The sequence below is a fragment of the Hippopotamus amphibius genome, chromosome 1 (assembly GCF_030028045.1).
Source record: "Hippopotamus amphibius kiboko isolate mHipAmp2 chromosome 1, mHipAmp2.hap2, whole genome shotgun sequence".
Classification (NCBI taxonomy): Eukaryota; Metazoa; Chordata; class Mammalia; order Artiodactyla; family Hippopotamidae; genus Hippopotamus; species Hippopotamus amphibius.
Genome location: NC_080186.1, coordinates 579,680 through 607,618, shown reverse-complemented (window position 1 = coordinate 607,618; position 27,939 = coordinate 579,680). Strand labels below are relative to the sequence as shown.

Below are 27,939 nucleotides of genomic sequence, written 5' to 3'. Positions count from 1 at the left end.
GGCGGGACAGGGTGTCGCCTGGACAGAACGGGGTGCTTGCCACTGGCTGGGAGCCCCACCGGCACTAAGCTGGCTCCTCCCGCTGCCGCCCCCAGCCTCGCCCCGCCGCTCACCCCGCTGCCTTCAGGGAGGCCTTGCAGCCACGGTGCCTCCTCCCCAGCCCCACTGGCTCAGCCCGCCGCCGGTGCTCCGGCCTCGGTTCCGCCTCTGCTCCCGGCGGCCGGGAGAGAGAGCCCCTCGGCCCGTCTCTGTGGATGGCATCCTCCCCACCCCCTGGGCCGAGGCCGGCCGCCCACCCTCCCAAGAAAGGGCCAGGAGACTTGAGCGAGAAAGTGCTTTATCAGCGGCCTCAGCCCCGCTGGCGGCCTCAGCTGCGCAGGCGGACGCGCCAGGAGTAGGTGCTGAGCACGCGCTGCCGCCGGCGCACCACGCACGTGTAGGTGCCCTCGTTGATGGCGTTGGCGATGATGCTGAGGTGCGCCTCGCCCAGCGCCAGGTAGCCGGGGTAGGAGAACTCCAGGGGCTCCTGGTCCTTGTACCAGCTGCGGGGAGGGCAGAGGGCTGGGCAGGGTCCCGAGCCCGCCGCCCACCCTCGGGCGCCCAGGCAGGGGCACTCACGACACTTTGCCCTTCTTGTGGAGGATCTTCTGGCCGCAGCGGAAGGTCACGTTTCTGCCCTCGGGCACCAGCCGGGTTTTGGTCCTGGGGGGCGGCGCGGTGGCAGCCACCGTGGGGAAGGGGAACTCTGCTCGCGGGGACAGAGGCCACGTCAGTGCCCGGCCCCTCGCCAGACCCGGGCCGGGGCACGACGCCCGACCTCACCGTAGCAGAAGTCGCAGCTGCTGGGGCACAGCCTCTTCATGAGCCTCCGGCGGGCGTCGCAGAAGCCCCTCCGCGCCCAGGACGCGCACACGAACAGCCGGTCCAGGCAGCCTGCGGGGGGCAGGCCGGCCTCAGGGCCCGCCCGCCCCGGCCCCCCCGGCCCCGGGCCCCCGCCGGCCCCCCACTCACCGTAGAGCCGGTGCAGCCCCCACAGCTCGTCCTGCGACAGCGCCTTCCAGCCGCGCAGCGTGGCGTTGAGGTGCATGAGCGCCCGGCCGTGCTGGGAGTGCATCAGGCCCAGCGCGTGGCCGATCTCGTGGGCCGCCACGTGCACCAGGTCGGTGAGCCACACGCCTGCGGGCCCTGCCGGTCAGCGCCCGGGACCCCGGCTGAGCCCCCCGCCCTCCGCCCGCTCCCCGCGGCCGCACAGCTGCTGCAGTGCAGGGAGCCTCCCCCCGGCAGCCACGGGAGATAAGAATGTTCCAGGCCGGCGAGGTGGTGAGCTGGCCCCCAGGAATGCGGCTCCGGCTCGGCTCCGGCGGCAATGGGGGTGGGGGGCTTCGGGATGCCCGGAACCGAGGCTTACCGCCTCCTCCCAGCCTGCCCCTCCCCGCCTGCCCGACCCCAAACCCCAGCCACCACCCCCAAAGCCCTCCCGCTGTGCCCACGGGAGGCCGGGCCGGTGTCACCTTTCTTCCAGCTGTAGCGCGTGGGGCCCAGGACCCAGTACTCGCTGTCGTCAAAGTGGATGCCGCCGTGCGGGGGGAAGAAGGCGTGGGCCAGCTCGCCCGTGGGGCCGTCGAAGCAGTGGTGCAGCGGCGAGACGAGGCAGTCGGTGTGGTTGACCGGGTAGAAGCCTGGGGGAGCACGGGGCTGAGAGGGGGCCGCGGGGCAGGGCAGGGGCGGGGGCACGGTGCCCACCTATGCGGAGGTCGCTGGGCTGCTCGGGGGCCACCTCGCGGAAGCTGAAGGGAGACACGTCGCTCCACATGCGGAAGGCGGCGGCCAGGCCCCGCCGGGTCTCGCTGGGGCTGAGCAGGTTCCTCGGGAAGGAGAGGATCCTGGGGTGGGAGCCACAGTCAGGGGCGGCGGGCGGGTGGCACCGCGCGCCCCTCCAGGGCCAGGGTCGCACCTGTATGTGAGGTTGAAGTGGTCCCAGCGCAGCCTGGCGGGGGTCAGCGTGTAGCGGCGTCGGCGGGGCGCTGGGGGGAGCGGCGGGCCGAGGCTGGGGGTGATGAGCGCGCCGGCGGCCTGGGGCTCAGCGTCTCCCTTGGAGGGAAGTAAGTGCCCCTTGGAGAGGCCATAGGGACGGCCCCCAAGCCCCAGCCTGGGGGGAAAGGGCCTGGCAGGATGGGGGGCCGAGCTCCAGGGAGCCCTGAGGGCCTGTCTTTAGGCGTTTTCTGGTTTTCTGCCCTGAGCCCGCGCTACTCAGCAGCCAAGAAGAAAAAGGTGACTAAAAACAGCCCGGGTCGGAGTGGGCGGAGCGGGCGGCAGAGGCTGCCCCCTCCCCCCATCGGCGGACACCCGGACTCACCCCCGAGCGCGGAGCCGGGGCCGACCCGCCCGCTCCCGCTCCCGCGCCCGCTCTCACCTGCGCTGCGCTCGCCGCGGGCCGGTTCGCCGGGGCCCCCGGCCGGGCCAGCAGCACGAGCGCGGGGAGGAGGCACAGCGCGCCCAGCACGGCTCCCAGCCGGCGGGCCTGGTCGCGGGCCCCCGACGCCGCCGAGGGGACGCAGGCCCCGCGGCCCATGGCGCCTGCGGACTCGCTGTCGGGGCTCGGGCGGCGGGGCGCCGCGGCGGCTCGGGTTACAACCCTGGGGGGAGGGCGCGCGGCCGCCCCTGAAGGGAACCAGCTGGCCGCCCGCTGTCGGGAGCACCCCCGCCGCCTCCAGCCTGGGGCGCGGGGACCCGGGCCTGTGGGTTGGTGGCGGTGGCCTGGGCAGGGCCGGCTGGGCGGGGTCACTTGGCGGGGGTGGGGGTGGGGGGGCGAGGAGGGCCCCGGATGCCAGGGAAGCGACAGCCGCCAGGGGCTCAGGCTGAGGTGGGGGTGGTCAGCCGGGGTCCCCAAACTCGCTGGGAGTCGAATGACTTGGCAGCTTTTCTCCCAAACGGAGTCCCCCCGGACACCGGATGAGACCCGGCAGTGGAACCTCCATCCTGGCCAGCTCAGGACACGTCCCCCGCAGGCGCTGGCTGACAGGGACCCCGCGAGAAGGGAGGCACGCGACGGGAGGGGACGTGGCAAGTGAGTACCGGGCTGAGCAAGAGGGAGAAGGACGGCGCCTGCGGAGCAAGGCTTGGGGTGCCAGGAGGCAGGGGGGCCTGCAGGGGCCCGCGGAGGGCGACGGGGCAAGCGCACAAAGTGCGGGGGTGCGGGCCGCGGGGAGCCAGGAATCCGCACCAGGCGCCGCCTGCGGAGCGCGCAGGGCCGAAGTCTGAGCGGTCCTGGGTGGGGGCCGGGGGACCGGGTGTCCTGAGGGCGAAAGACTCGACGGGACGGTCTTCGGGCTGGGCCTGGCAGAGGAGCCGAGCCAGGCGGGATGTCGGCGAGGGCGCCTCTGGCCTGGGGGGCCGGGATCCAGGGCGGGGCGGGAGGGCCGCCGGGGCGGAGCAGACTGGGGGGAGGGGAGACAGCGTGGAGGTGGGGGCTGGGTGAATTGGACCAAGCGCAGAGGCCCCGAGCCAGAGGAGGCCTGGGGTGCTGGCCCTCCCCGTTCTCCATCCAGGCCTTGAGCCCAGAGTGACAGTGGCGCGCCGGGCCAGCGGGGTCAGCGCCAAGTGGCTGGCTGGCAGCCTTGAGGCTCTGGGGGAGCGTTTCGGTGGTTCTTGGAAAGCGCCGGGCCGCCGAGCCCAGACCAGGGCAGTGGCCTCCACCCGCATGGCTAAATACTTGCGCCAACAAACCGACTCCCTCTGTCCTGCCCTCTCCCCAGGTCCGTGTTCGCCTCCCACGCTGAGCGGTCCCGAGACCCTGCCTGAGCTCCTGGCTTGAAACAGAGGCCTCGCCCAAATCCCCGCTCAGCCAGGACCGCACAGCCCGCCACGAGACCGGGTTCTGCTTTGGCAAAAGCCTGTCTCCATGGCCCGCCCCCGGCGCAGGGAGGAGGCGCTGCTGGGGTTTCGGTCCACCCAGTGCTCCTGGACGACACCGCGAGCCCGGGCCCCATCCTTTCTGGCCCAGAGGCCGGGGTCCGGGCAGGACTCTGGACCCGTGAGTCCTGGGAAGAAGGGCAAGACACGCGGGTCGGGAGGGGCTGGCGAGGGCAGAGCCCAGCGCCGAGCCAACGACGGAGGTGGGGGGGGGGGGAGGGCAGGTCCAGGCGGTCCGGGACTGGGGAGGGGAACCCGTGCGGCCCCGCCCCAGACAGGCAACCAGGCTCAAGGTCCCTTCATCTTTTTATAAAACACAGAGTAGGGGCTTGCGACGGCGGCCGCAAGGCGTGGCCCCGGAACGAGGCGGGGGGCGCGGGCTACACAAAGATTTGGATGCGGTCGCGGATGGGCTGGCGGCAGATGGGGCAGGCGCTGAGCGCAGCGCCGCAGGGCGCGCACGCGCCGTGGCCGCACTGGAACACGAGGCGGATGTGGCTGTCGATGCAGATGGGGCAGGTGATGCGCTCCTCCATCTGCCGGTACCGGCTCTGCAGCTCCTCCACCAGCTGCCGCGGCGGGCCGGCTGCGGGGGCCGCGCTGACCACCTCCGTGCCGTCTGCGGGCAGGGGTCCGGGTCAGGGACAGGGGCTGAGGGGGTCCCGGGGCTTGGGGGAGGGCCGCGGGTGGGGGCGCGAGCCGCGACCGGGGATGGAGCCGTGAACCGCGGGCGGGTGCAGCGGCCCACACCTGGGCAGCGGGGGGGCGGGGGTGGGCGCCGAGCCCCACCTGGGCGCAGCTTCTTGCCGATGACCGCCTGGCACCTGATGCACTTCTTCATCCTGCGCGCGCACTCTGCGGGGGAGGGCGCGGGTGAGCGGGGCCGCCTCCCCGCCCCCGCCGTCGCTCCCGCCCCGCCCCGGCCCCCCCACTCACCCTCGCACACCGTGCGGTGCTGGCACGGGGAGAACAGCACCAGCAGCGCCAGCTCCGAGCACACCAGGCACTCGGCGGCCTCGGGCCCCGACGGCGCGGCGACGTGCAGGTTGGTCACGGTGTTCGGGGCACTGAGCACCAGCCTCGGGCCCTGGGCCGCGCCCCCGCCGCCCCCAGCCTGCCGCTCCCTGCGTGGGAAGAGGGGGGCTTGAGGGGGCCCGGGGCTGCGGGCCCGCCCCCCGCCCCGCCCCGCCCCGCCCCGCCGGCTCACCGGAAGCGCTGGGCACAGCCCTGCAGAGCTTTGAGCAGGCGGCCCTCGGCGGCCAGGTCCAGCGGGCTCCGGCCGCGGTGGTTGGCGTAGTTCAGGTCGGCGCCCTCCAGCGCCAGGAAGCAGGCGACCGCTGCGCCCGCCGTCAGCTCCGCGCTGCCTGGAAGGCCCGAGGCCTGTAGCTGGTGGCAGGACACACGCCGTGAGGCCGGGTCCCTGGGGATGCTGAAGGGAGCCTCGGCTGGCAGCGGGCTGCAGAGGCCCCTGGAGCCAGAGGCAGGCAGGTGAAGGCCACTGCCTGGCAGCTCCGGGGGAGGGGTCAAGCTCGGACACACCACCACCCTCCACACGGTGCTGCTGCCCAGACCGCCCCACCCCCTTTCCCAGGCCAGTCAGAAGTACAGAATCTCAGGGACGCTGGGGTCACCTCCTGCGAACCATGGGGGCCCAGGCTGCCCCACCCTGAGAGGACCTGGTCAGGGCCGTCCCCAAAGGCGGAGGCGGCCAGAGGCCCCTGCGGCCAGGCGCCACAGCCCACCTCTGCAGCACCCCGTCTCGCTTCCTCACCCTGGACAGCAGCTGCAAGGCCCCCGGGTCCCCCCCGGCCCCTTCGGCCGCCAGGGGCAGCAGCGCGTGGCGCTGCAGGGCCGCGTGCAGGGCCGTGTCGCCCTCCTCGTCCTCCGCATTGACGCTGCAGCCGGCGTCCACCAGCAGCAGCACCAGCCCCACGTGGGCCTGTCGCACGGCCAGGTGCAGCGGGGACTGCAGCTGACGGTTCCGAGCGTTCACGTCGCAGCGGCCCTGGGGGCGGGGGGCACAGGCTCGGCCCAGGGACCCCGGTGGGCCCCGCTCCCTGGCACCCGGGCCGGCCCAGGACCCTGCGTCCACACCTCTCGGATGAGAACCTGCGCCACCTCCCCGTGGTTGTTGAGGGCGGCCAGGTGCAGCGCCGTGAACCCATCCTCCTTCTTGACGTCCACCAGCTGCCGCGCCCGCGCCAGAATCCTCCTGACGGCTCTGTGGGGGCAGGGACACGTGGCTGGGGTTGGGGACGACCCCAGAGTGGCCCAGCGGCGCAGGAGCTGGCCACTGGCTAGGGCTCCACCCCAAACTCACAGCGTGTGGCCTTTGAGGGATGCGTGGTGCAGCAGCGTGAAGCCTTGGCTGTTGGTGGCAGTGACATCCACGCCCGGCACCTCGGTGAGGACCTCCACGATGCCACTGGTGCCAGTGCCCGCCGAGATGGCGCAGTGCAGGGGCGTGTCAGCGTGGGCATCCTGCCGGTGGCGGGCCCGTGGTCACTTGGCAGGGAGGTCTCAGCCACCGCCTCCTTCACCCCGGGGAAAGGGCCAGGGGACCCATCACTCACGGGCAGGTTGACATCACAGCCGCGCTCACAGAGGACCCTCACCACCTCCAGGAAGCCCCTCTGCACGGCCACGTGCAGCGCTGAGCTCCGGGTGCCGTTAAGAGCATTGGCCCCACAACCCGCACTCAGCAGCACCCGAGCGGCCTCTGGCTGGTTCCTGGCGGGAGAGGAAGCAGGAGGGGCGTTGTGCCCACGGGCGCGGCCTGCAGGCCCGGCCCCCCCCCCCCCCCCCCCCCCCGCGCTCCGGCCAGGCCTCACCCCAGGGCCGCGTAGTGCAGCGCCGTGTTGCCCTCGTCATCCGGCAGGTCGGCGCCGGCCCGAGCCTGCAGCAGCAGCCGCAGCAGCTCCACCTGGCCCAGGTAGGCAGCCACCTGCAGGGCGGTCCTGCCCTGGTTCTTGGTGTCCACCTGCCAGGAGCAGCAGCCGGTCAGTCCCAGGCCCGCGGCCCTCCCGCTGGGGCTGGCCGGGCGGGGGTGGGGTGGGCGCCGTCTCGGGAGCTCACGTGCTCCGGGTGCTGCCGCAGCAGGTCCAGAGCCCGGGCCACGTTGCCCAGGGCCACCTCCACCACCAGCCGGCCCGGGTGCTCCAGGTCGCTCTTCTGGGCCCGAAGCGTGTCCAGGACGACACTCAAGGAGCCTGGGGGGACGGCGCTGCGGTTCAGTGGTGGCTGGGACGGCTGCGCCGCCACCAGCCGCCCACGCCGAGGGCCCTCACTTTTGTTCTCCCGCGCGCGCTCGGCCACATCCAGGTTGGTGTTCTCCTCCGGCCGGTAGGCCACCAGGCAGGAGGGGCTGAAGGTCCACAGCTTCCCACCGACCAGCACGCCCAGGCTCCCATCTCCGAACACCTTCAGCACTCTCCCCACGCGGCCCAGAGCCTGAGCGGGGACAGGGTGGGGTCACAGGCAGGCGGCCCAGGACAGAGAAAGGTGGGGCAGCGGGAGGCGCAGGGGACTCACGGGGGCCATGTCATCTGTCCACTCGCCGTGCCCGGCCTGCAGCCGCTTCACCGTGTCGAGGTCGTCAATGACCCGCACGACCTCGCCCACCGAGCAGGAGTCGTGCTGAGCGATGAGGAAGCGCGTGAGGGGGGCCAGGCGGGCCTGGCTGCCCAGGGTCCTCGTGCAGGAAGGGGCCCCCATCCAGCTCCACAGGACAGGCTGGCCTGGACAGGACCCTAGCCCCCCCGCCCCCCGAAAGCACAGCCAGAGGGCTGGCTCCATAAGGGCGATAAGTGGCCCGGGCAGCCCTGGTGGCCTGGCCGCAGAGCCACGGGGGTGACCACCAGAGAGGCAGCTAGACCTCAGCACCCAGATGGGACAGAGCCCACTCCGGGGGGCGTGCAGGCCGGTACCGGCCTGTCCCTGCACGCTGACGGGGGGCGGGCAGCGTGGCCAAGACCAGACTAGCCTGGCTCGGGGAAAGGGGACCCCAGGATGACCAGGGACCAGGCCGGAACAGCACGGGGCGGGGGTCAGGGGCTGCTCCTCCCCCACTCCCAAACCTTTCCTGGCAACTTCCTCCACACCTGTGCTCTAGCCTGTGCAGACAACTCACCCTACAACCCACCTGTGCTGTGACCCCACGATACCCGCTCCTTGAGGGCGGATGTGTTCTGGAGCCCCTGACTCCAGCTTCAGAGCTGAGTGCCGGCAGCGCCCCCCGCCCAGGGGCCACCACTGGACGCACCGCTGCCTCCCCCCGCACCCATCCCCCATCAGAGGAATACTGCTTCCCAACAGCTCACCCCCCCCACCCTCCTGTCCCTTCATTCCCGGGTCCCCTCTCCCTCGACCTGATTCCCTCACCCCACCAGGCCCTCCCCTCTTCCTTCGGGGCTGGAGGGAGGCACTCCCAGGGCCGAGCCGGTACGTTACAGAGGGTGCAGAAGCGAGCAGAGGGGCTCAGCCCGGCCCCCCATGCACCTTGGTGAGAGCCCCAGGGTGGAAGGTCCAGCGGGTCTTGTGGCTGAACGGCACGCGCACGTCCCCACGGTCCGTGACGCGGTGCACAGTGCCCATCTGTCCGACACGCGGCGGCAGGTCGTGATGGCTGCGGCCGAGGGGGGCAGGAGGTCCAGAGGATGCTGGGGGGGGGCGGGGCACGGGGACTTGGCGGGCAGGGCGGCTCACCTTGGTCATCCGGGGGTTCCAGCCACCGTGGCCTTCCTGCACCCCCCTGAGGACGTCCACGTCCAGCAGACACTTGACCTTGTCCCCGTGCTGGAGGGGCTGGCCATCCGCACTCACCCTGCGCTGCAGCTCTGCGGGCTTGCCTGGAGGGGGAGGCGGCAGGCCAGGCTTGGGGGCGTCCCTTGGCCCCCACCCTCCCCTCAGTGACTTCACGGGCCCCCCTGGCCCGGGGCTGCCCCTGAGGCTCAGCCAGGACAGAGGACGACTGGGTGGGTGTCAGCGGGGCCACCCGTACCGAGCCTCGGGAGGTGCTCCCTGTAGTAGAAGCCTCCGGCTGCTTCGCCCACACACTTGAGGTCCACCTTGCCCTTGTGGCCCACGCGGTACACGTTGGTGGTGCCATCGGCCCACGTCACGCTGGCCACGCTCCGGCCCGTCTCCACATCCCAGCCACGAATGTCCACCACTCGGCCTGGCTTCCCTTCCCCTCCTGGGAGACAGCGGCCCCACCAGCAGGCTGAGCCCGTGCCGTAAGGTGGCCACGGCCACGGCAGCCCAGCCCCACCTTCCCACCCTGCCCCCACTCACCATCCTGCGAACCCCACTCCCAGTCGGGGCCCCGAACCACCTTTGCCCCCTGGAAGATGCCCCTTAACGGGATCCTTGGGAGGCCCTGGCGGGGACTCAGCGTGACCCTACGAGAGAGAGAGAGTGGGTCCCAGGCTGTGAGGGACAGCGTGCAACGGAGCAGGCCCTCTGCTGGGCCAGCCTGGCTCCTCCACCACCAGCACCCACGGGCGCCCGGGAGCCTGAAGGACGGGGCGCCAGCTCCGAGGCCCAGCTCTCACCCTGGAGCAGCTGGCCCCGCAGGTCAGGGCCCTCCACCCTGTGGGCCGAGAGTGGGGCTGCTGACCGGGTCCCTCCAGAAGAATTTTTTTTTTTTTTAATTTGGCCGCGCCATGCAGCTTGTGGGATTTTAGTTCCCTGACCAGGGATTAAAGCCACACCCTCAGCAATGACAGTGCAGAGTCCTAACCACTGCACCGCCAAGGAATTCCCTGGGGGTCCTTTCATGATACCAGGCTGGAAGGGTGCCCCAGGCCCACCCCCACCGCGCAGCTCTGGGTATGGTCACACCACATCTGCAGCCTCCCCGTGAGCTGGGCCTCCTCCGTTGAGCTGACCCCAGAGCTTAGCGCACAGCCTGGCCCTGGGGAGCACTCAGCATGTGGGAAACGGAGGTGTGAAGAGGGCAGGCTTGGCCACAGGTGCCCTGACACCTGACCCCCACTCCCACGCTGGCCGGGGGTGGCTGGGATGTGCAGCAAGCACATCCCTCCCCTCCACGTGTGGGGGGTGGCCAGGAGGCCAGGGTGACACTGCAAGGGACCGGTGTGCCTCCAGGTGCCCACCCAGCCCAGTGGACTCCCTAGCCTGGCACCGCGACCACAGCAAAGGAGCCTGCTAGCCAGGCCAACAGCATCTCCGCGGTGGCACTGGGGGCCGCTGGGGAGCCTGGCTCTAGGAGGGGACCGGGACAGAGGAGGCCCCACCCACAGCACCCACCTCCACAGACCTGCTCTGTGGACACAGTGGTCTTCCGCAGGGGGTGGGGGCTGGCGTCAACGCCCAGGGCCCTGGTGCGACCACGACCCCGGCCACTCCTCAAGGAAATGGCTCAGGAAGGACTCGACCTGTACCCTGGGGAGTGGTCCACAGGAGGCAGCCCCAGTCCTCGGGACCAAGGGCGGTCGCGCGTCGGGCGTGCTCTCGCCAGGCCCCGGACGCGAGCGGAGCCAGGGCCGCTGGGGCCCCCGCGGGTCCGCGCCCACCCCCGGGGCGGCAGGGGACTCACGGGCGCGAGTGGGCCGTCTCGTAGCGCTCGAAGGCGTGGGCCAGGTCGTGCTTGCTGTGCATGTAGCACTGCGTGCACAGGTCGTAGTCGAAGCAGACGCGACACTTCCAGCGCATGCCCCGCAGCCCGTGCTTCTTGCAGCAGTCGCAGATGATGTTGGGGTGACGCACGCCTGTGGGCGGCCCGCGTCAGGGGCGCCGCGCCCCCCGCCCGGCCCCGCCCCCGGCCCCGCCCCCGCGGCGCGCGCACCGATCTGGGCGTTGTCGTAGAGCAGCAGGTCGTGCGCGCCCTGGTAGCCCGCGCGGTAGTTGGTGCGGGTGCCGTGGTCCCACTGCACGACCACCGTGCGGTCGGGGGTCGAAGGGCTGCCGTGGCGGCCGAGCTCCACCACCGTGCCCACGCCGCCCTCGCCGCCGTCCTGGTGGCCCCACTTCCAGTCCACGCCGCGCACCACGCGCATGCCCACCTGCACGCCCGCCTGGGGGTCCGGGTCCATGGTGGGAGACCTGCGGGCAGAGGGCACCCTCAGGCCACATGGAGAAGGCCACACAAGCGTGCACCAGTTCTGGGAGGGCTGCCAGGGAGAGAGGGATGGGAACGGGCCTGGGGGGGAGTGCGGAGCACAGCGAAGGCCCTGGGGCTGCAGAGGGGCCCTGTGCACTTGAGACCAGAGGAGGCCCATGTGGCCACCCGCCAGCAGCAGGGGAGACCAGCTGCAAAGGCAGAGGTGGCCCCGTCCTGGAGGGAGGGTGGGGGCCACCTCTTTGGAAAGGGCCTTCCAGCCGCTGTGAGGAGCTGGAGCAGAAGAGTGGGGGCAGTTCTGGTGACAGGACTGCAGGTCCCCAGGGAACCAGGGGATAAGCCCGGGCCCACAGCAGGGTCTGCCCATGCTAGCAGACCCGGTTCTGGGTGGCTGGCATTCAGAGGTCACCAGGACTCCACACATCAACACGAAAAAATAAAATTTTCCAAAGAAAGCAGACTCTTTGTGCAACCAACAGAGAAGTTGGCCAGCACTTAAGCTAAGACTGGAGAGGCAGCAAGTCACACCCCACAAAGGCCCCAGACCCAGAGTATGGGAGGAAGGTCTGCAGATCTCAGGTACAAAGCAGACAACCCAACAGAAAACAAGAAAGTGCTGGAACAGCTGTCCCCAGCAGCCAGCACACACGGGGCCTGACGCCACCCACAGCCCGGCAGGTAGTGCTGCATGGGCCCACTGCTGGGGCCTTCTCTGGAGAAGCATGCCAGGCTGCCCCAGGCAGGCCCTGACGGAGGTGGCGTCGTTCACAGCAGCGCCCACCCCGCGTGCTCAAGGGTGAACAGGGTCGTGGCACGTGATTTACCTGCAGGAGGGCACGAACCCCCGCGCTACACCCAGCAAAGCTCACAAACAGGTGGTGAAGGAAGGAGCCCTGTGCCCGCTACCTGACTCCAAGTGACAAAGTTCACAGACAGGACAGGCACACCCAGGGCGCTGGAGTCAGGGAGACCGCGGCACAGGCGGTCACGGGGGGCTGGGACCCGGGAACAGGCCGCTCCCTGACCTGGGTGCCGGTTACACGCGCGTTCACTCTGCAAACTCGGATCACGTATGGCCTGCGCCTCCCTGTATATGGGATTCCTCGATCGATTTTGTTTTTACATGAATGGATGTAACAACACTTAAGAGGTTAAGCCAACAGGACTTGAAGCAGGAGAGGTCTCAGGGCTCCAGCGCTGAAGGGGCAGTCGCCTTGCCAGCTCTGGAGACCGAGCCTCCGCCGTGGCGCAGACGCTCAGGTGGCATCAGGACCCTGAGGCCGGGGACCCCAAGGCTGGGCTGGCTGGCAACCCCGCAGTCTCACTACAGAGCCCCTGGAAGGCCAGAGGGAGACCCTGAGGCTGGTTGGGGCACCGGCTCCTGTCAGCACCCAGCGGCCCAGGGCAGCCACAGGCCACCAGGCCAGCCCAGAGCTTGGCCAGCAACAAAGAAAGAAAACCAGACGTCACCTGGACACTCTCCACCCCAGCCCGACACTCAGAATCCCAGGCCTGAGCCCGGAGCTCATCTGACGGCCACCCTCTGCCCAGCCCCACCTTGAGGCTCGCACCCAGTACGGGGGGCGCAGGGGAGGGGCGCTGCCCACAGGGCGAAGCCCCTGGTCCATGCCCAGCCTAGAGTCCAAAGTGAATGACCCTCAGACTCTCAGCAGCATGAGCTGCTGAGCCAGCTCACCCTCCCCAAGTCCCCGTCCCTCCCAGGCTGCGCCCAGCCCGCCCAGGACAACCTGCAGGGACACAGCCTCCCGACCCGACAGCCAAGCTCCTCCGGTAAACTCCTCACGGCTCGTGCACCTGGCCGGCTGGCCGCCCCTCCGGGGTCACGCTGGCCCCCTCTCCTGCTGTCCTCCAGCCACCTTCCCCTCTGGGGTCTCTGGACCCCGCAAAGATGGGGCACCAGGGCCTCTCCATCCTTCCTGCCACAGCAAAAAGGCCACACAACAATGCCTGTAGCTCTTCGGTGCCAGTGAGCCCCAGACAAGGGGAGGGGGCTAGTGGGCTGTCACCTTGTGGGGTGGGCCGTTCACATGTGGCTGCGGCCCCCTGCCTGGTGTGTCTCTGTCTGCAGCACCACACGTGTCTGTCTTGGGCAGCACAGCCTAAGCCAGTGGCCCGGGGGCTTCACGGTGGCACTGCCGCTCAGAGCACAGGCCCCATCAGACCAGGCTGCCGAACTCCCTGCCGCGAGCCTCCAGAGCTGGCCGTGGCCTGTGGGCAGTGCTGCACTGCCCTCGCCTTCGCCGGGCACTCCTGCTGAGCTAGTCAGCCAGAGCAGACCTCGTTCCAAGCAGACAAGTGTGAGCAGGCAGGCCCCACGTGAGGTCTGTGTGAGCAGGGGCACCCCATGTGCAGGGCCGGAAACCAGCCCTACACTGAGATAAAGGGGCAGGAAAGGACCCCAGTCCCATGAGCTGTGGTCCTCCTGTGGCCTACAGATCCACTGGCCATGGGCTGCAGAATCGTCTCCAACAAGACACAGCGCAGTGAGGGGCGGGGACGGACACACTAAGCAGGAGAGCAGGCGTGGCCAGTGCCTGGCTCTGCCCTCAGGGCAATGTGCAAAGAACAGATGGGGTGCGGGGCCTGTGGGAAAACAGGGCCAAGTGCCAACCAGCAAGGGCCCTATCAGGCCGCCAGAGAAGCCCAGCAGGTCACGAGGAGCGCCTCTGACCAGCACCTGTTGCCTCCTCATCCCTATTCTAAGCACAGCTGGAAAGTGTCCAGTGCTGGCCAGGGACCCGCCCCGCTCACCGAGGATGTCCCTTCTGAGCCCACGAGCCACAGGGGACACAGCCAAAGGACAGCTGAGCCTCAGGCTGCCTCCCGCACAGACCAGCGCCCCTTGAGGGCGGTGAGGAGAGAGGGGCATCCTGCCCTGGGTGCCCCAGCCTGCGAAGCCTCTGTCCCCTCCGCTCCACACTCCATCCCTGGGGGCCCCAGGCTGGCCCTCGGCCACAGCACCTCGGCACAGCCTGGCATCACCCCAGCTGGGGCCTGAGCAGGGCCCCCAGCAACACGCCCCTCCTCGCGGACCTCGGCACCCCGGCGCTGCGTGGTATGACACTTGTGAAGCAGGCCAGGTGGCTTTCCAAGCGTCCCTGCTCCTGTCCTCCACCCGCCTCCCTGCCTGGTCTTCGTCACTGTTGTCACCAGGACCCAGCAGATGGCCGCTCGTGCTCCGTGCAGCCTCAGGTCCCCAGCCCGTCCCGGGGCCAGGGCTCCCAGCCTCGCCTGGGAAGGTCCCCCGGGGTGTGAGGGGAGGGGCCAGCGGGGAATGCACCGTGGTCAGCAGCAGGGAGGCAGTGACGAAGCCCCGAGGGGACAGGGAGGAGGGGGCCCGCCCCCCGTTTCAGTGCGAAATTCACGCAGACAGTTTCTCCTTTCTCTTCCTATGCCGGAAACGCTGTACGCTGACGTCTTCCTCAAGCTCACAGGCCACCGGAAACCGCCCCCCCAAGCTGTCACTACAAAGGTTCAGGATGGCCCTGAGGCCTCCAGCTGTGAGCGGGCGGCACCCACCTCAGAGCGCGCACCAGCCGCTCATCAGCATCCCGGACGCTCAGGGGCTGTTCCCCAGCTCGCAGGTTTGCTCAGCCACCAACATTTCCTGCTGGAAACGAGAAGCCATTGCCCACGCAGAACACAGCAAACCAGACAGGTAGGCAGCCAGCACGTCTGCGGAAACACGGTTTTTCAAAGGCAGTTTTACACACGTAGCATTTACCACCTCAACCAAACAGGTGGACACCTAATCTGCTCTGCTGGTTTACCAGTTTCTCTTTTCACAAGAAACGTCCAGCTCTTGGAAGGCACAACTATTTCTAAAGCACACGATGGGGCAGTGTAGAAATAACGCGTTTGCCCTACTTTGACTATTTCATCGGAAAAACTTTAAAAAGCTGCAAAGATTAAATCTCATTTAGCTAGAAAGTGGGCAAACTGCCTTTCTTGAGAAGAACAAAGCTGCGTGCTGGCCGCCTGGGAGCAGAGGCTGCCACGCCTCCCCTGGCTGCGCTGCTTCGGTCCACACCGCGTGCGGCGCAGTTAACCGGCAAGACGTGGTGAATCACAGGCTCAGGTCCAGGGCAGCTCTGGCTAAGGCAGAGGCGGACATCCTGGGTGCCTAGGGAGTGGGGCCCATCAGAGACCGGGTGACACCCTGAGACCTGACTCGGCCCGGTACGAACACACCTCTGGGGGGAGGCCCGAAGAAAGCAGAGGGAAGTCATCACCCCAATCCTAGCCACCCGGATGGAAGCCCTCAGGCACCCCGCAGACTGGGTGTCGCGGCCCAGCCACTGCACACGGCCAGCCTGGAGCCAGTCTGGGGCATCACATTCAGGTACTCGCTGCACCTGCAGCAACAGCCAGAGTGAGAAGGGGAGAGGAGGGGACCTGCCAGGAACGACCAGGCTTGCCAGGGCCCCAGCTCTCCTGGGCCCCCCCAGGAGCTGTCGGGCCCCTCTGCTCTTTCCTCTGCTGCTTCTAAGCTCCGAGGCAGAGAGGCAGGATCATTTACCAGCCCACCAGCCCATACACACACTCAAAAACAAGCAAAACCCCTCTGGCGTGGCAACAGAGAGAAGCCGAGCCCCGCAAGAGCCCACCTGTCTAGCTGTTGGGTCGCCCCCCGCCCGCCTAAAGCCTGGCGGGCTGAAGCCCGGACGCCTGGAGACCTGGGGACTGGCCTCTAGCCTCGCGGAGCTTCAGCGCAAGCCCTGTGCCGTCGGACCCTGCGGCGGCGGGGAGACGCCAACACGCACACTCAGCGCCCGGCGGTGCCCCTGTCCCCGTCCCCGGGCCCGCGCCGCCGACCCCAGAGCCGCCCCAGGGGCCTGCCTCCTGCCCCGCGGGGCTGCCTGCGCTCTGGGGCCGCCGGTGTGGGGTCAGACGGCTGGCGGCCCCCGCTCGGCCGACGGGCCGCGAGCGGCGGGCCTGCGGGGGGGCGGGGCCGGGCCGGACAAGGCGGGCCCGGCGCCCGGCCCGAGAGCGCCCCCTCCGCGCGCGCCCGGCCCGGCCCGACCCCCGTCACCTTGCTCAGGGAGCCGCCCCGGGCCCCCGCCGCCGCCAGACCCCGGCGCCGCGCGCTGGTCGGCCCCTCCACTCGCCCCGAAGTTTGCGTCCCACCCGCTCCGCGCGGGCGCGCCGGGGGCCTGCGGAGCTCCGCGTCTGTCAGCCGGCCGGCTGCGGCCTCCGCGTGTGCGGCGGCCGGCCCGCGAGCTGCGCCGCCCGGAGCCAGCCAACCAGCCCGGCCGCCGCGCCGCGCCGCGCCCGAGCCCACCGGCCGACGCCGCCCGACGACCCCGGCGCTCGGGGCTCTGGGGCCGCCGCGAGGCCTGCCGGGGCTTGTAGTCCGCAGCCCGCGGGGACCCCCGGCCGGGGGGCGGACCTGAACCACAGCTCCCAGGAGGCCCGGTAGCGCCGTGACGTAACGGGAGCGAGGGCGTGAGCTACGGCCCCACTTCCCCGGGAACGGGTTCGGGTTGGCTCTGGGCCGCCACGGACGGGGAGGCGTCCTCGCGTCTGACAGCGAGGGAGGGATGCGGACGGCAGGCCGTGGCGACTCTCGGGCCTCTCACCGCCCGGGGCCGGGGCCCGGGAGTGCAGGGACACAGCCTCCCCGAGCCGCCCGGGCTACGGAAGACTGCGCACGCGCGGGCCCCAGACGCGCGGACCCGGCGGCCCAGCCCCCGCTGCGGAGGGGCGGGGCCTGAGGCGGAAGTGCGTCGCCCTCGCCCAGCCCTACGTGGCACAGCTGTGTTCGGAGACGCGTTCGGTTGCCGTGGAGACAGGATAGGCCGGGCCTCCGGGCGTAAAAATGAGGCGAGGTCACAGGCAACTCCTTTTGACCGGATTTATTTTATTTTTATTTTATGTTATTATTTTTCTTAGAACTTTATTCGTTTGTTTTTTATTTGTTTGTTTGTTTATTGGCTGCGTTGCGTCTTCGTTACTGACCCCGGCTTTCCCCAGTTGCCCAAGCAGGGTGCGCTGGTTTCTCCTTGCCCAGCTTGGGCTCTAGGCGCCGGCTTCAGCAGTTGCGGCTCCTGGACTCTAGAGCGCAGGCTCAGTAGTTGTGGCACACGGGCTTAGTTGCTCCCCGGCATGCGAGATCTTCCCGGACCAGGGCTGGAACCCGTGTCCCCTGCGTTGGCAGGCGGATTCTTAACCACTGTACCACCAGGGAGGTCCTGACTTGATTTATTTTAAAATCAAAGTCACACAAGTGCATGTTTTTAATTGAGGCAGAACCGAAGACTTATGAACAGCATTGGTCAGTTATTCCAGAAGTAAATATATACTTCCAACCCTTGTAGCTTTTCCTTGGACAGAAACCTCCATGTTTTTCAACCAGAGACTGCTAGTTTTTGATGTATTAAATTTAGACATTTCTATGGACTTCCCGATAAGGTTAAGGAGAAGCAGGCTCTCCAAACAATTCCCTGCCCGCCCCACCCCCACATTTTCACGCTTGTTCATTGGTGGTGACAATGTAAAACCGCATCTCCATCTCGTACCACCTCGTTTTTCTCTTCATACTTACCTAATATTTCTCTTGTGCCTAAATTTTTACTTGGCTAGTTTTCTTTGCCACTTGCCTATCAATAACATTTTCCAAACTCTCAAACATATTAGAGCCATTTAATTCCTGGAGGCCCCTCTCCAGAGCCCTCTGGCCCCTGTTCCATCCAGACTGGTAGCTTTCTCAAATCATCACACACCTCTGCCGTCTTGACCTTTCCTCTGCTGTCATCCCTGTGACTCTTTGCCTTTCTCCTGTATTGGTTTCCCTGTTTCCTGGAACCCCTTTGTGGTTTACTCTTTTATTTTGCGGAAGTTAGCCCACTAGTAGCTTCCTGGGAAAGGGTACCAGTCTGAAATGTGTTTATTCTGTTCTCATCTATGATGGATAGTTTAGTAGGGTATAGAATTCTAGATTGGAAATACTTTTCTTTCAAAATTTTTGAAGTCATAGTTTTTAACTGTTGGCTTCCAGGGCTGCTATTAAAAGGTCTAAAGCCATTCTAATTCCAGTCATTTGTGTGTGATCTGCTTGTTCTCTCTGAAAGATGTCTTTTAGGATCTTCTCTTGGGCCTTGGTGTTCTCAAGTGACACAACAGTATACCTTGATGTGGGCCTTGCTCATAGCACTTTCCACGCAGTGGTTCTCTCCATCCTACAGACTCATGTCCTTTAGTTTTGGAACTTTGTAAAGAACAAGCTCTTTCCATATTCTGTGTTCTCTCCTGATGAAATTCCTATTACTCACATTCTGATTGGGCCTTTAATTTTCTTTTCTCACCTAGTGTTTACCTCTTTTTATGGTAGATATTCTTAAATTTACCTTCCATCCCTTATTTTCATTAATTAAGCTCTTTGATATTCATGATAAGAAATAGACATTTGGTCTTTTGTACAGAGCTCCTAAAACCCTTGAATTTTCTAAATCAGAAGAGTCATAAAGGTGCATTTTGATATTCATAACAAGCCTCTTTCAGTCACACTTGAGTTTATGTTAAGAAGGTGGTCTTTGGAAAGCTCCTAGGGATAGGGGCTGATTGCCAGGGGAACCAACCATGTGATTAGAGGGTTGGGACTCTCAGCCTTACCCTCTGACCTCTGGGGAGGGGGGTGCAGGATACTGAGCTCAGTCTCCACAGGCCGATATTTAACTAGACATGCCCACAAAATCCCAAAAGGATGGGGTTGGGAGGCTTCTGTGTTGGTGACCATGCCAGGATTCAGGGAGAGTGTTGTGCCAGGGAGAACAGGGAAGCGCCATGCCCTTTCCCACACACCTTGCCCGACACACCTCTTCCATCTGGCCATCCCTGAGTTATATCCTTTTATAATGAACTGGTCATCTACAAAGTAAACTGCTTTCCTGTATTCTGTGAGCTGCTCTAGCAAATTCGTCAGACCCGAGGAGGGGTTGTAGGAAGCTCCAATGTGTGGTCTGAGGGTTGGGGACACTGTGACGACCTGGGTTGTCAGTTACCGAGGAGATGAATGAATTCATCCATGAAGAGCAAAACCCTTGATCTGATAGAAACAGAGAGACGAGCAGTGATGAGGTTAAAGAAAAGCACTCCAGAAGAAGTGTGTAAAGAAAAAGAAGCAGGGCTTCCCTGGTGGCGCAGTGGTTCAGAATCTGCCTGCCATTGCGGGGGACACAGGTTCAAGTCCTGGTCTGGGAAGATCCCACATGCTGCAGAGCAAATAAGCCTATGCACCACAACTACTGAGCCTGTGTTCTAGAGCCCGAGAGCCACAAACACTGAACCCACGTGCTACAACTACTGAAGCCCGTGCACCTAGAGCCTGTGTTCTGCAAGAAGAGAAGCCACCGCAATGAGAAGTCCACGCACTGCAACGAAGAGTGGCCCCTGCTCCCAGCAACTAGAGGAAGCCCGTGTGCAGCAACGAAGACCCAACGCAACCAATAAATAAATGTATTTAAAAAAGGAAAAGAAGCAAAGAAGGAGTTGATGAGGAAGTCCTGGGGCACAGTTCCCACAGGCCCCAGTTCTGCACGCAGTTCTAACTAAGCAACGAAGCCCTTGCGCCACAACTACTGAGCCTGTGCTCTAGAGCCCGCCACACTGCATCAATCATCTCCTAAGAGTTAAGTGAGGCAAATAGCAGACCCCCAACAGCTAAAGCTGGACACAGTAGGAGGGGGAGTGACTCTCCCAGAATGAAAATCGAGGGCGATGATGAGAGCTCAGCCTCTCTGCATCAGTGCCAAGTCGAATCTCAGCAACAGAGTTTTGGGCAGAGTAGAAAAGCATAGCTTTATTGCTTTGCCAGGCACGGGGGACACAGTGGGCTCCTGCCTCAAAAAACTATGTGTCCCCACCCAGGAGGATTTGGTGAGGAGTTTTATGACAGTGCATCCCTAGGGTGGGGGTGCTGACAAGACCAGGGTGTGTGCAGGGTCTCAGGTGGTCGCTCCTAACCTTGAGCTTCTCTGGCCCCTCTAGTCTCGCCTCGGCTGCTGTCTTGGCTGCTCCTCCCTTGATGAGCAACTGTTCACATCTGACCTTTGGAGCTCAGGGAAGGTCATGGAAGTTGGAGTCTCACCTACAAGAAACGGGGGACAAAAAAAGACTTCTGTGCCCTGGAGCCCACAGTCCCCTCACCCACCCAGCCCCCAGTTTGAAGAGCAAACTGCCTACTTTTTCACATTAAAAAAAATTGAACTCTAGTTGATTTACGATGGTGTGTTAATTTCTGCTGTACATATGCAGCTCAATATCAAAAAAACAACCCAATCAAAAAATGGGCCAAAGACCTAAATAGACATTTCTCCAAAGAAGACATACAGATGGCCAACAAACACATGAAAAGATGCTCAACATCACTAATTATTAGAGAAAGGCAAATCAAAGCTACAATGAGGTATCACCTCACACCGGTCAGAATGGCCATCATCAAAAAATCTACAAACAATAAATGGTAGAGGGTGTGGAGAAAAGAGAACCCTTTTAAACGTTGGTGGGAATGTAAATTGATAACAGCCACTGTGGAGAACAGTATGGAGATTCCTTAAAAAACTAAAAATAGGGGTTTCCCTGCTGGCGCAGTAGTTAAGAATCCACCTGCCAATGCAGGGGACACAGGTTCAAGCCCTGGTCCAGGAAGATCCCACATGCCGTGGAGCAACTAAGCCTGTATGCCACAACTACTGAGCCTGTGCTCTAGAGCCCGCAAGCCACAGCTATTGAGCCTGCATGCCACAATTACTGAAGCCCACGCATCTAGAGCCCATGCTCTGCAACAAGAGAAGCCTGGCAATGAGAAGCCCGTGCACCACAACGAAGAGTAGCCCCTGCTCCCCGCAACTAGAGAAAGCCCGTGTGCAGCAATGGAGACCCAACGCAGCCAATAAACAAATAAATAAATACATACATACATTTTTTAATGTCTGCTGTATAGCAAAGTGATTGTTATACATACATGTGCATTATTTTTTATATTATTTTCCATTATGATTTATCATAGGATATTGGATACAGTTCCCTGTACTATACAGTAGGACCTTGTTGTTTCCATCCTATACATGTTAGCTTACATCTGCTAACCCCAACCTCCCACTCCATGCCTCCCCCGACCCCTCCACCCTGGCAACCACAAGTCTGTTCTCTATGCCTGTGAGTTTGTTTCTGTTTTGTAGAGAAGTGCATTTGTGGCATATTTTAGATTCCACATATAAGTGATGTCATATGATGTTTGTCTTCCTCTGTCTGCCTTACTTTGCTTAGTATGATCATCTCTAGGTCCATCCATGTGGCTGCAAGTGGCATTATTTCATTCTTTTTTTTTTCCCACTTAAAAATTATTTTATTGAAGTATAGTTGATTTACAATGTTGTGTGCCTTTCTGCTGTACAGCAAAGTGATTCAGTTATACACACATATACATTTTTTGTCATATTCTTTTTCACGATAGTTTATCACAGAGTAGTGAACGTAGTTCCCTGTGCCGTACAGTAGGACCGTGATGTTTATCCATGGGAATGAGTGTTTTCTAAATGTAAGGAGAAAAAAGATACTTGGTGATCAGAGGAGCAGGCTGGGGTGGAGAAACTTCTGTGTGAACCAAAGTCCATTTCCTTTTCCTTGGGAGCACACAGATGTGCTGCTCTTCCCAGAATTCCCCTTGCACTTAGGTGTGACTGCAGGACTGAATTCTGGCCCGTGGAGCATGGGAGGAGTGACGTGTGCCACTTCCAAGTCTGACCCATTAAAAACTTTCCACATTATCTGCATGGTACCCTTTCTTTTCTTTCTTTTTTTTCCTATTTTTATTGTAGTATGGTTGCTCTTTTTTTTTTTTATGGTGAGTAATATTCTGTCGTGTATACATATCACATCTTTTTTTTATACATCTTTATTGGAGGGTAAGTGCTTTACAATGCTGTGTTAGTTTCTGCTGTGCAACAAAGTGAATCAGCTGTATGTATAGGTGTATCCCCATGTCCCCTCCCTCGTGAGCCTCCCTCCCTCCCTCCCTATCCCTCCCCTCTAGGTCGTCACGAAGCACCGAGCTGAGCTCCCTGTGCTCTGCAGCAGCTTCCCACTAGCCGTCTGTTTTACATTTGGTCGTGTGTGTGTGTCAGTGCCACTCTCTCACTAAGTCCCTGTTTCCCTTCCCCACCCCCGTGTCCTCTAGTTTGTTCTCTACATCTGCATCTTTATTCCTGTCCTGTCACTGGGTTCCTCAGTACCATTTTCGCAGATTCCATATATATGCATTAGCATCCGGTATTTGTTTTTCTCTTTCTGGCTTACTTCACTCTGTATGACAGACTCTAGGTCCATCCACCCCACTACAAATAACTCAACCTCATTCCTTTTTATGGCTGAGTAATATTCCATTGTATGTGTGTGCCGCATCTTCTTTATCCACTCATCTGTCGATGGACATTTGTGTTGTTTCCATGTCCTGGCTGTTGTGAATAGCGCTGCTATGAACATAGGGGTGCATTTATCTTTTTGGATTGGAGTTTTCTCTGGATAGATGCCCAGGAGTGGGATTACTGGATCATATGGTAGCTCTGCTTTTAGTTTTCTGAGGAACCTCCATACTGTTTTCCACAGGGGCTGCACCAATTTACATCCCCAGCAACAGTGCGGAAGGGCTGCCTTTTCACCACAGCCCCTCCAGCAGTTATTATTTGTAGAGTGAGAGCAAACTGTCTAGAGCGAGGGTGGGAGGCAGGAGGAGGTCTGAGCGACGCGGCCTGGAAAGAGCAAGAGCAGGAGATCACGGCCTCCCTGAGGTACACGGAGCAGGGCAGCGGCTGGAGGGACAGACAGACCGATGGTCCAGCGCAGGAGTCCAGGTGGCGGCGAAAATGACAAGCTGTGTGGAAACCTGAGTGGGATCAGTCCTGTGCAGAACCGTGAACCCTCCCCACAGAAAACGCCAAGAAATGACATGGCGAGAACGCCACAATGTTTACAAACGCTCATGATGTCTACGAAATCCCGGGAGCTTTAAGGGCTTGTCTCAGTATACAGCACACTGTGGTGTGTAAGTAAAACCATAATTTTTTAAGTCTCTAAATAGGTGTACTTTTCCCAAATGCTGCTCCAAGTTACTTAAGACGATTTCTTTGTACTTTTTTTTCCCCAAAAAAATAGCACATGACGAGATTATAAACATGCCATTCTCTTTCAGCTGTAAAGTTCTTAACATTTTTCTCGAATATACTGTGGTGTCAGTAAAGCTCTTTAGTTCATTTGGTTTTAAAAAATTGAGTTAAACTGTAGGACACGGGTCAGTGTCCACACAGACGTGGAGAATTGCTGGGTCATTTACCTCTATGAGTTCATGTTGGTTTTTTTCTGATTCCTTCTCATAAATAAGTTCTTTCCTAAGTGCAGCGTTTTTCTCAGTTTAGTTGGATTACAGATTCCTGAAGCTCTGGCTTCTGCTTTCGGCGCTGACCCCTGTCGTCCAGGTCCCTCTGCTCTGCCCGCGATGGTCTCTCGACTCCCCGCTGTCCCTGGAGCCCGGCAGGGGGCCCTGGACCGGTGGGATCCAGCTGAACTGAGAGTGTGTGGACACCTCCACGTGAAAGTGGCTTCAAAAGGCAGAGGACAGTTCCCCTCTTTAGTAGGGGTGCTCTAGGGCTGGGTGACGGGTCCCAGGACCTGGGGACCCCGTCTGACTCTCCTTGGCGGCTCCGGCTTCCTCGGTGAGGGGTGGGGGGGCTCCTGCCCGGGCTCAGGTCCCATCTGTGAGCCGGGGAGGGAGCGGGAGGAGGGCTCCCTTGGCTAGAACTTGACAGCCCAGCTGCTGGGGAGGCAAGGACCCAGGTGAGCTCCAGGTGGAGTTACTCAGAGGTCAGGGAGAACTGGCGTCCCAGCCCTCAGAGGCTGGTGGAAGCCTTGAGTCCCTGGGCCCCGCTTACCACCCAGGACCCTTGCCGTGGCCTTCCAGGGGAGCTGGAGAATCCTCTACCCCCCGGAGCTGATCATCTTTTCTATTTTTTCTGTGACTGTTTCATTTCTCCCCCTGAGTGAAGCCTGGGCCGCTCCCTTCCAGAAGCAGATGGAAGGGGTGAGGGGCGAACCCTGCCTACCAGGGAGAGGCGGGCACCCTGGGGTGGGAGGCACCGGCTGTGACCTGCTCAGGCCACAGTCCCTAGATGAGGGCACTGCTCTCTGTCCCAAGCCTGTGGGGCCCCCGGCGGACCCCTCCCATCTTCTCTCCTGATCCTCTGAGATTTCTGTTGCCCCAGCAGCGGTGCCTTTGAGGCTTGCTCCCAGCCTCCAGTGACCAGCCTTTAGCCATCCAGCCAGGGACACAGCCCCACGGACTTTACTACCATGTACAGCACATAAAGCAGCATATGTAACCAACACCACTTGATAAACAATTACATAATACAGTACAGCACCTGGTGTCACCTTAACATTAAAAAATGAGACAGGACTTTTTTTCTAGTTAATTAATTTATTTTTGGCTGTGTTGGGTCTTTGTTGCTGCACACAGGCTTTTTTCTCTCATTGTGGCGAGCAGGGGTTACTCTTCCTTGTGGTGCAGGGGCTTCTCTTGTTGCAAAGCATGGGCTCTAGGCACGAGGGCTTCAGCAGTGTGGCACACGGGCTTAGTTGCTCCACGGCATGTGGGATCTTCCCTGCCCAGGGATCAAACCTGTGTCCCCTGCATTGGCAGGCGGATTCTTAACCACTGTGCTACCAGGGAAGCCCTCTGACTTGATATTTACTTATTTATTTATTTATTGGCTGTGTTGGCTCTTTTTTTTAAATATTTATTTATTTATTTTATTGGCTGTGTTGGGTCTTTTTTGCTATGCGCAGGCTTTCTTTTTAGTTGCGGTGAGTGGGGGCTACTCTTCATGGTGATGCGCAGGCTCCTCATTGTCGTGGCTTCTCTTGTTGCAGAGCACGGGCTCTAGGTGCGTGGGCTTCAGTAGTTGCAGCACTTGGGCTCAATAGTTGTGGCTCACGGGCTCAAAAGCGCAGGTTCAATAGTTGTGGCACACAGGCTTGGTTGCTCCAAGGCATGTGGGATCTTCCTGGAGCAGGGATCGAACCCGTATCCCCTGCATTGGCAGGTGGATTCTCAACCACTGTGCCACCTAGGAAGCCCTGTGTTGGCTCTTCACTGCTGCGCTCAGGCTTTCTCTAGTTGTGGTGAGCGGGGGCTACTCTTTATTCTTGGTTGCGGTGCAAGGGCTTCTCATTGTGGTGGCTTCTCTTGTTGCGGAGCATGGGCTCCAGGTGAGTGGGCTTCAGTAGTTGTGGCTCACAGGCTTAGTTCCTCTGTGGCATGTGGGATCTTCCCGCACCAGGGATCAAACCCTTGTCCCCTGCATTGGGCAGGTGGATTCTCAACCACTGTGCTACCAGGGAAGCCCCTCAACTTGATCTTATATATAGAAAATCTAAATAATTCTCCCATGACAACTACAGCTAGTAAGCATATTTAACAAAACTGCAGAATATAAGACCAACACACAAAAGTTAGTTATATTTCTATACACTAGCAACGAACAATCTGAAATGGAAATTAAGAAAACCATTCCATTTACAATAGCATCCAAAAGAATAAAATACCTAGGAACAAATTTAACCAAGGAGGGGAAAGACACCAAAAATTACACATTGTTGCTGAAAGAAATGAAAGAAGACCCAAAATGAATGGAAGGACAGGCATCCTGCAATCCTGGGTTGAAAGACTTAATATTGGTAAAGAGGCGGCACTGCCCAAAGCTGTCTACACGTTCAAGGGAGTCCCTAGTGAGGTTTCCACATCCTGTTTTGCAGAAATGGAAAAGTTGATCCTAAAATTCACGGGTAATCGCAAAGGGCTCTGAACAGTCAAAACAATATTGACAAAGAAAAGGTTGGAAGACATACGTTCTGATAACAAAACTTACAAAGTTACCATAATCAAAACAGAGTGGTTCCAGCATAGGACAGATGGAGAGATCAGTGGGGTAGGACCAAGGGTCTGGAAAAAACCCATACATCTGTGGCAGAGTGGTTTTCAACAAGGGTGCCAGGACCACTCAATGGGGGAAAAACTTCCTCTTCAACAAATGGTGCTGGACAACTGGGTAGCCACATACAACAGAATGAAGTTGGACCTCCACCTCACACCACCTACAAAATTAAAATAGATAACGGCCTAAATGTAAGTCCTAAAACTATAAAACTCTTAGAAGAAAATATAGGGTAAGTCTTCATGACCTTGAATTTTTTTTAGCATTTTTTAAAACTCTTAATTTTAGGGCTTCCCTGGTGGCATAGTGGTTGGGAGTCCACCCACCAATGCAGGGGACACGGGTTCGATCCTTGTTCCGGGAAGATCCCACGTGCCGAAAAGCAACTAAGCCCATATGCCACAACTACTGAGCCCAAGTGCTGCAACTACTGAAGCCCACGTGCCTAGAGCCCGTGCTCCGCAACGAGAGGCCACCACAGTGAGGAGTCCACGCACCACAACGAAGAGTAGCCTCCACTCACCACAACTAGAGAAAGGCTGCACGCAGAAACAAAGACCCAGCGCAGCCAAAAATAAATAATTTAAAAAAAAAGTTCCCGAAGACCAAGCTTGGATGATTTGAGCATTAAAATAAATAGTGATAACACAGGGCTCAGACTCACAGGGTAAGTTATCCATCTAAGATTCGATACTGATGTAACAATTGAATCAATCAATAAATGGGGGAGACGGTACAGCTCTTCCTTAACTGAAAAACTCTAGTAAATACAGAAGGAGTGAGAGAAATTGAAAACACCATTAGACAAACAGCATCGTGACAACTGTAGGCGAGACCCACGGATAGATGCTGAATTTAGTGCTGGGGACGTGTGACGAGAAAGAGGATGTTTTCAGAGACTCTAAGTATCTCCCCACCAGATATTTATTGATTCCTAAGAGAAAAACAGTGCCTCTGCCGTGGAGAAATCCACCTTACCCTGGCATCAAGGTTAACGTCAGCGGCCACGAGACAGATGGATGCCGTGTTGTCCCCGTTACGATGCCCGAGGACACGTCACTTCTTGCCAAAATGTAGGACCTCATTCTAATCCAGAGAAAACATCAGACACGTCCAAGTTATGGGGCATTCAACAAAATAACTGACCGGTACCCTTCAGAAGTGTCAAGGAGGACCCAGCACTGACTGGAATGGGCAAAGGAGCCACGTGGGGCCGGGGGCAAAGGACACAGTGGGAAAGCGGCCACATCTGAAGACGTCCTGTGCTTACTAGCACCGTGTCCGAGTGAGCTGCCGGCTTCTCAGAATTGCTCTAAGGCTGTGTTAGTTGTGAACATTAGGAGAACCTGGGTGAGGGGTACACAGGAACTCTCCGTACTCATTTTTCAACTTTTCTGAAATCCTAAATTATTTTGGAATAAAAAGGGGCACACACACAAAGGGATATCACTACCCACTCACGACCTTTAAAAAGACGGAAAATACCTAGGGCTGGCCAGGATGTGGGGCAACGGGCGGCTCACCCCTTGCTGGCAGAAATATACGGCACACAAACCAGAAAACAGCCACTTAGGCGTGATCTGGCAGGCGTGACAGTCAACCATATGCTTTACCCCAGGTCCCCCACACTCCACCGCACCCAAGTCTTCACCTAAGATAATTGAAAACACAGAACCACACAAATCTGAACAGCTCATCCACGACTGGCAAAGCCCGCCAGGCATCCGCTAACGGGGCTGAACCACAAGCTGTGCGGTGGGCGCTGCCTGGCGACACAAAGCAGGGACCTGCTGAAGGGTCCGAATATCCTGATGCTCAGCGAGCAAGCCGGACAGAGAAGAGGATGGACTGTACGGTCCCATTCACACGAAGTCCAAGGACAGGCAAGACTCCAGTGAGTGGAGGGGGCGGGGAGCCGTGGGCCAGGGCTTCGTGGGAGGC

The 27,939-nt window shown here is 61.1% G+C and overlaps 2 protein-coding genes across 4 annotated transcripts; both read right to left on the bottom strand.

Annotated features, from left to right (window-relative positions):
• Positions 1-320: 320 nt before the first annotated feature.
• On the bottom strand, positions 321-2,978 carry MMP23B (matrix metallopeptidase 23B). Its single transcript, XM_057749955.1, is given in 9 exon segments — positions 321-542; positions 619-745; positions 823-933; positions 1,012-1,176; positions 1,512-1,679; positions 1,744-1,883; positions 1,955-2,091; positions 2,414-2,881; positions 2,883-2,978. Coding segments are annotated over 9 exon segments (1,587 nt in total). The 3' UTR covers positions 321-367.
• Positions 2,979-4,211: 1,233 nt separating this feature from the next.
• Positions 4,212-16,017, bottom strand: MIB2 (MIB E3 ubiquitin protein ligase 2). 3 transcript variants are annotated; one of them, XM_057750021.1, is made up of 19 exons: positions 14,534-16,016; positions 10,721-10,977; positions 10,472-10,643; positions 9,205-9,311; positions 8,912-9,106; positions 8,626-8,759; positions 8,410-8,526; positions 7,444-7,548; positions 7,200-7,362; positions 6,988-7,121; positions 6,744-6,892; positions 6,486-6,642; positions 6,233-6,393; positions 6,007-6,133; positions 5,684-5,917; positions 5,120-5,298; positions 4,849-5,036; positions 4,702-4,767; positions 4,212-4,531 (listed from the first exon to the last, which is right to left on the bottom strand). In XM_057750021.1, the coding sequence occupies exons 2-19, from the start codon at positions 10,965-10,967 to the stop codon at positions 4,293-4,295; spliced, it is 2,874 nt and encodes a 957-aa protein (XP_057606004.1). In that variant the 5' UTR covers positions 10,968-10,977; positions 14,534-16,016; the 3' UTR covers positions 4,212-4,292. The 3 variants fall into 3 exon arrangements, with proteins under 3 accessions (XP_057606004.1, XP_057605997.1, XP_057605986.1); XM_057750014.1 differs by lacking the exon at positions 8,410-8,526 and having other exon boundaries at positions 8,617-8,759; positions 14,534-16,014; XM_057750003.1 differs by lacking the exon at positions 8,410-8,526 and having other exon boundaries at positions 6,988-7,362; positions 8,617-8,759; positions 14,534-16,017.
• Positions 16,018-27,939: the final 11,922 nt, after the last annotated feature.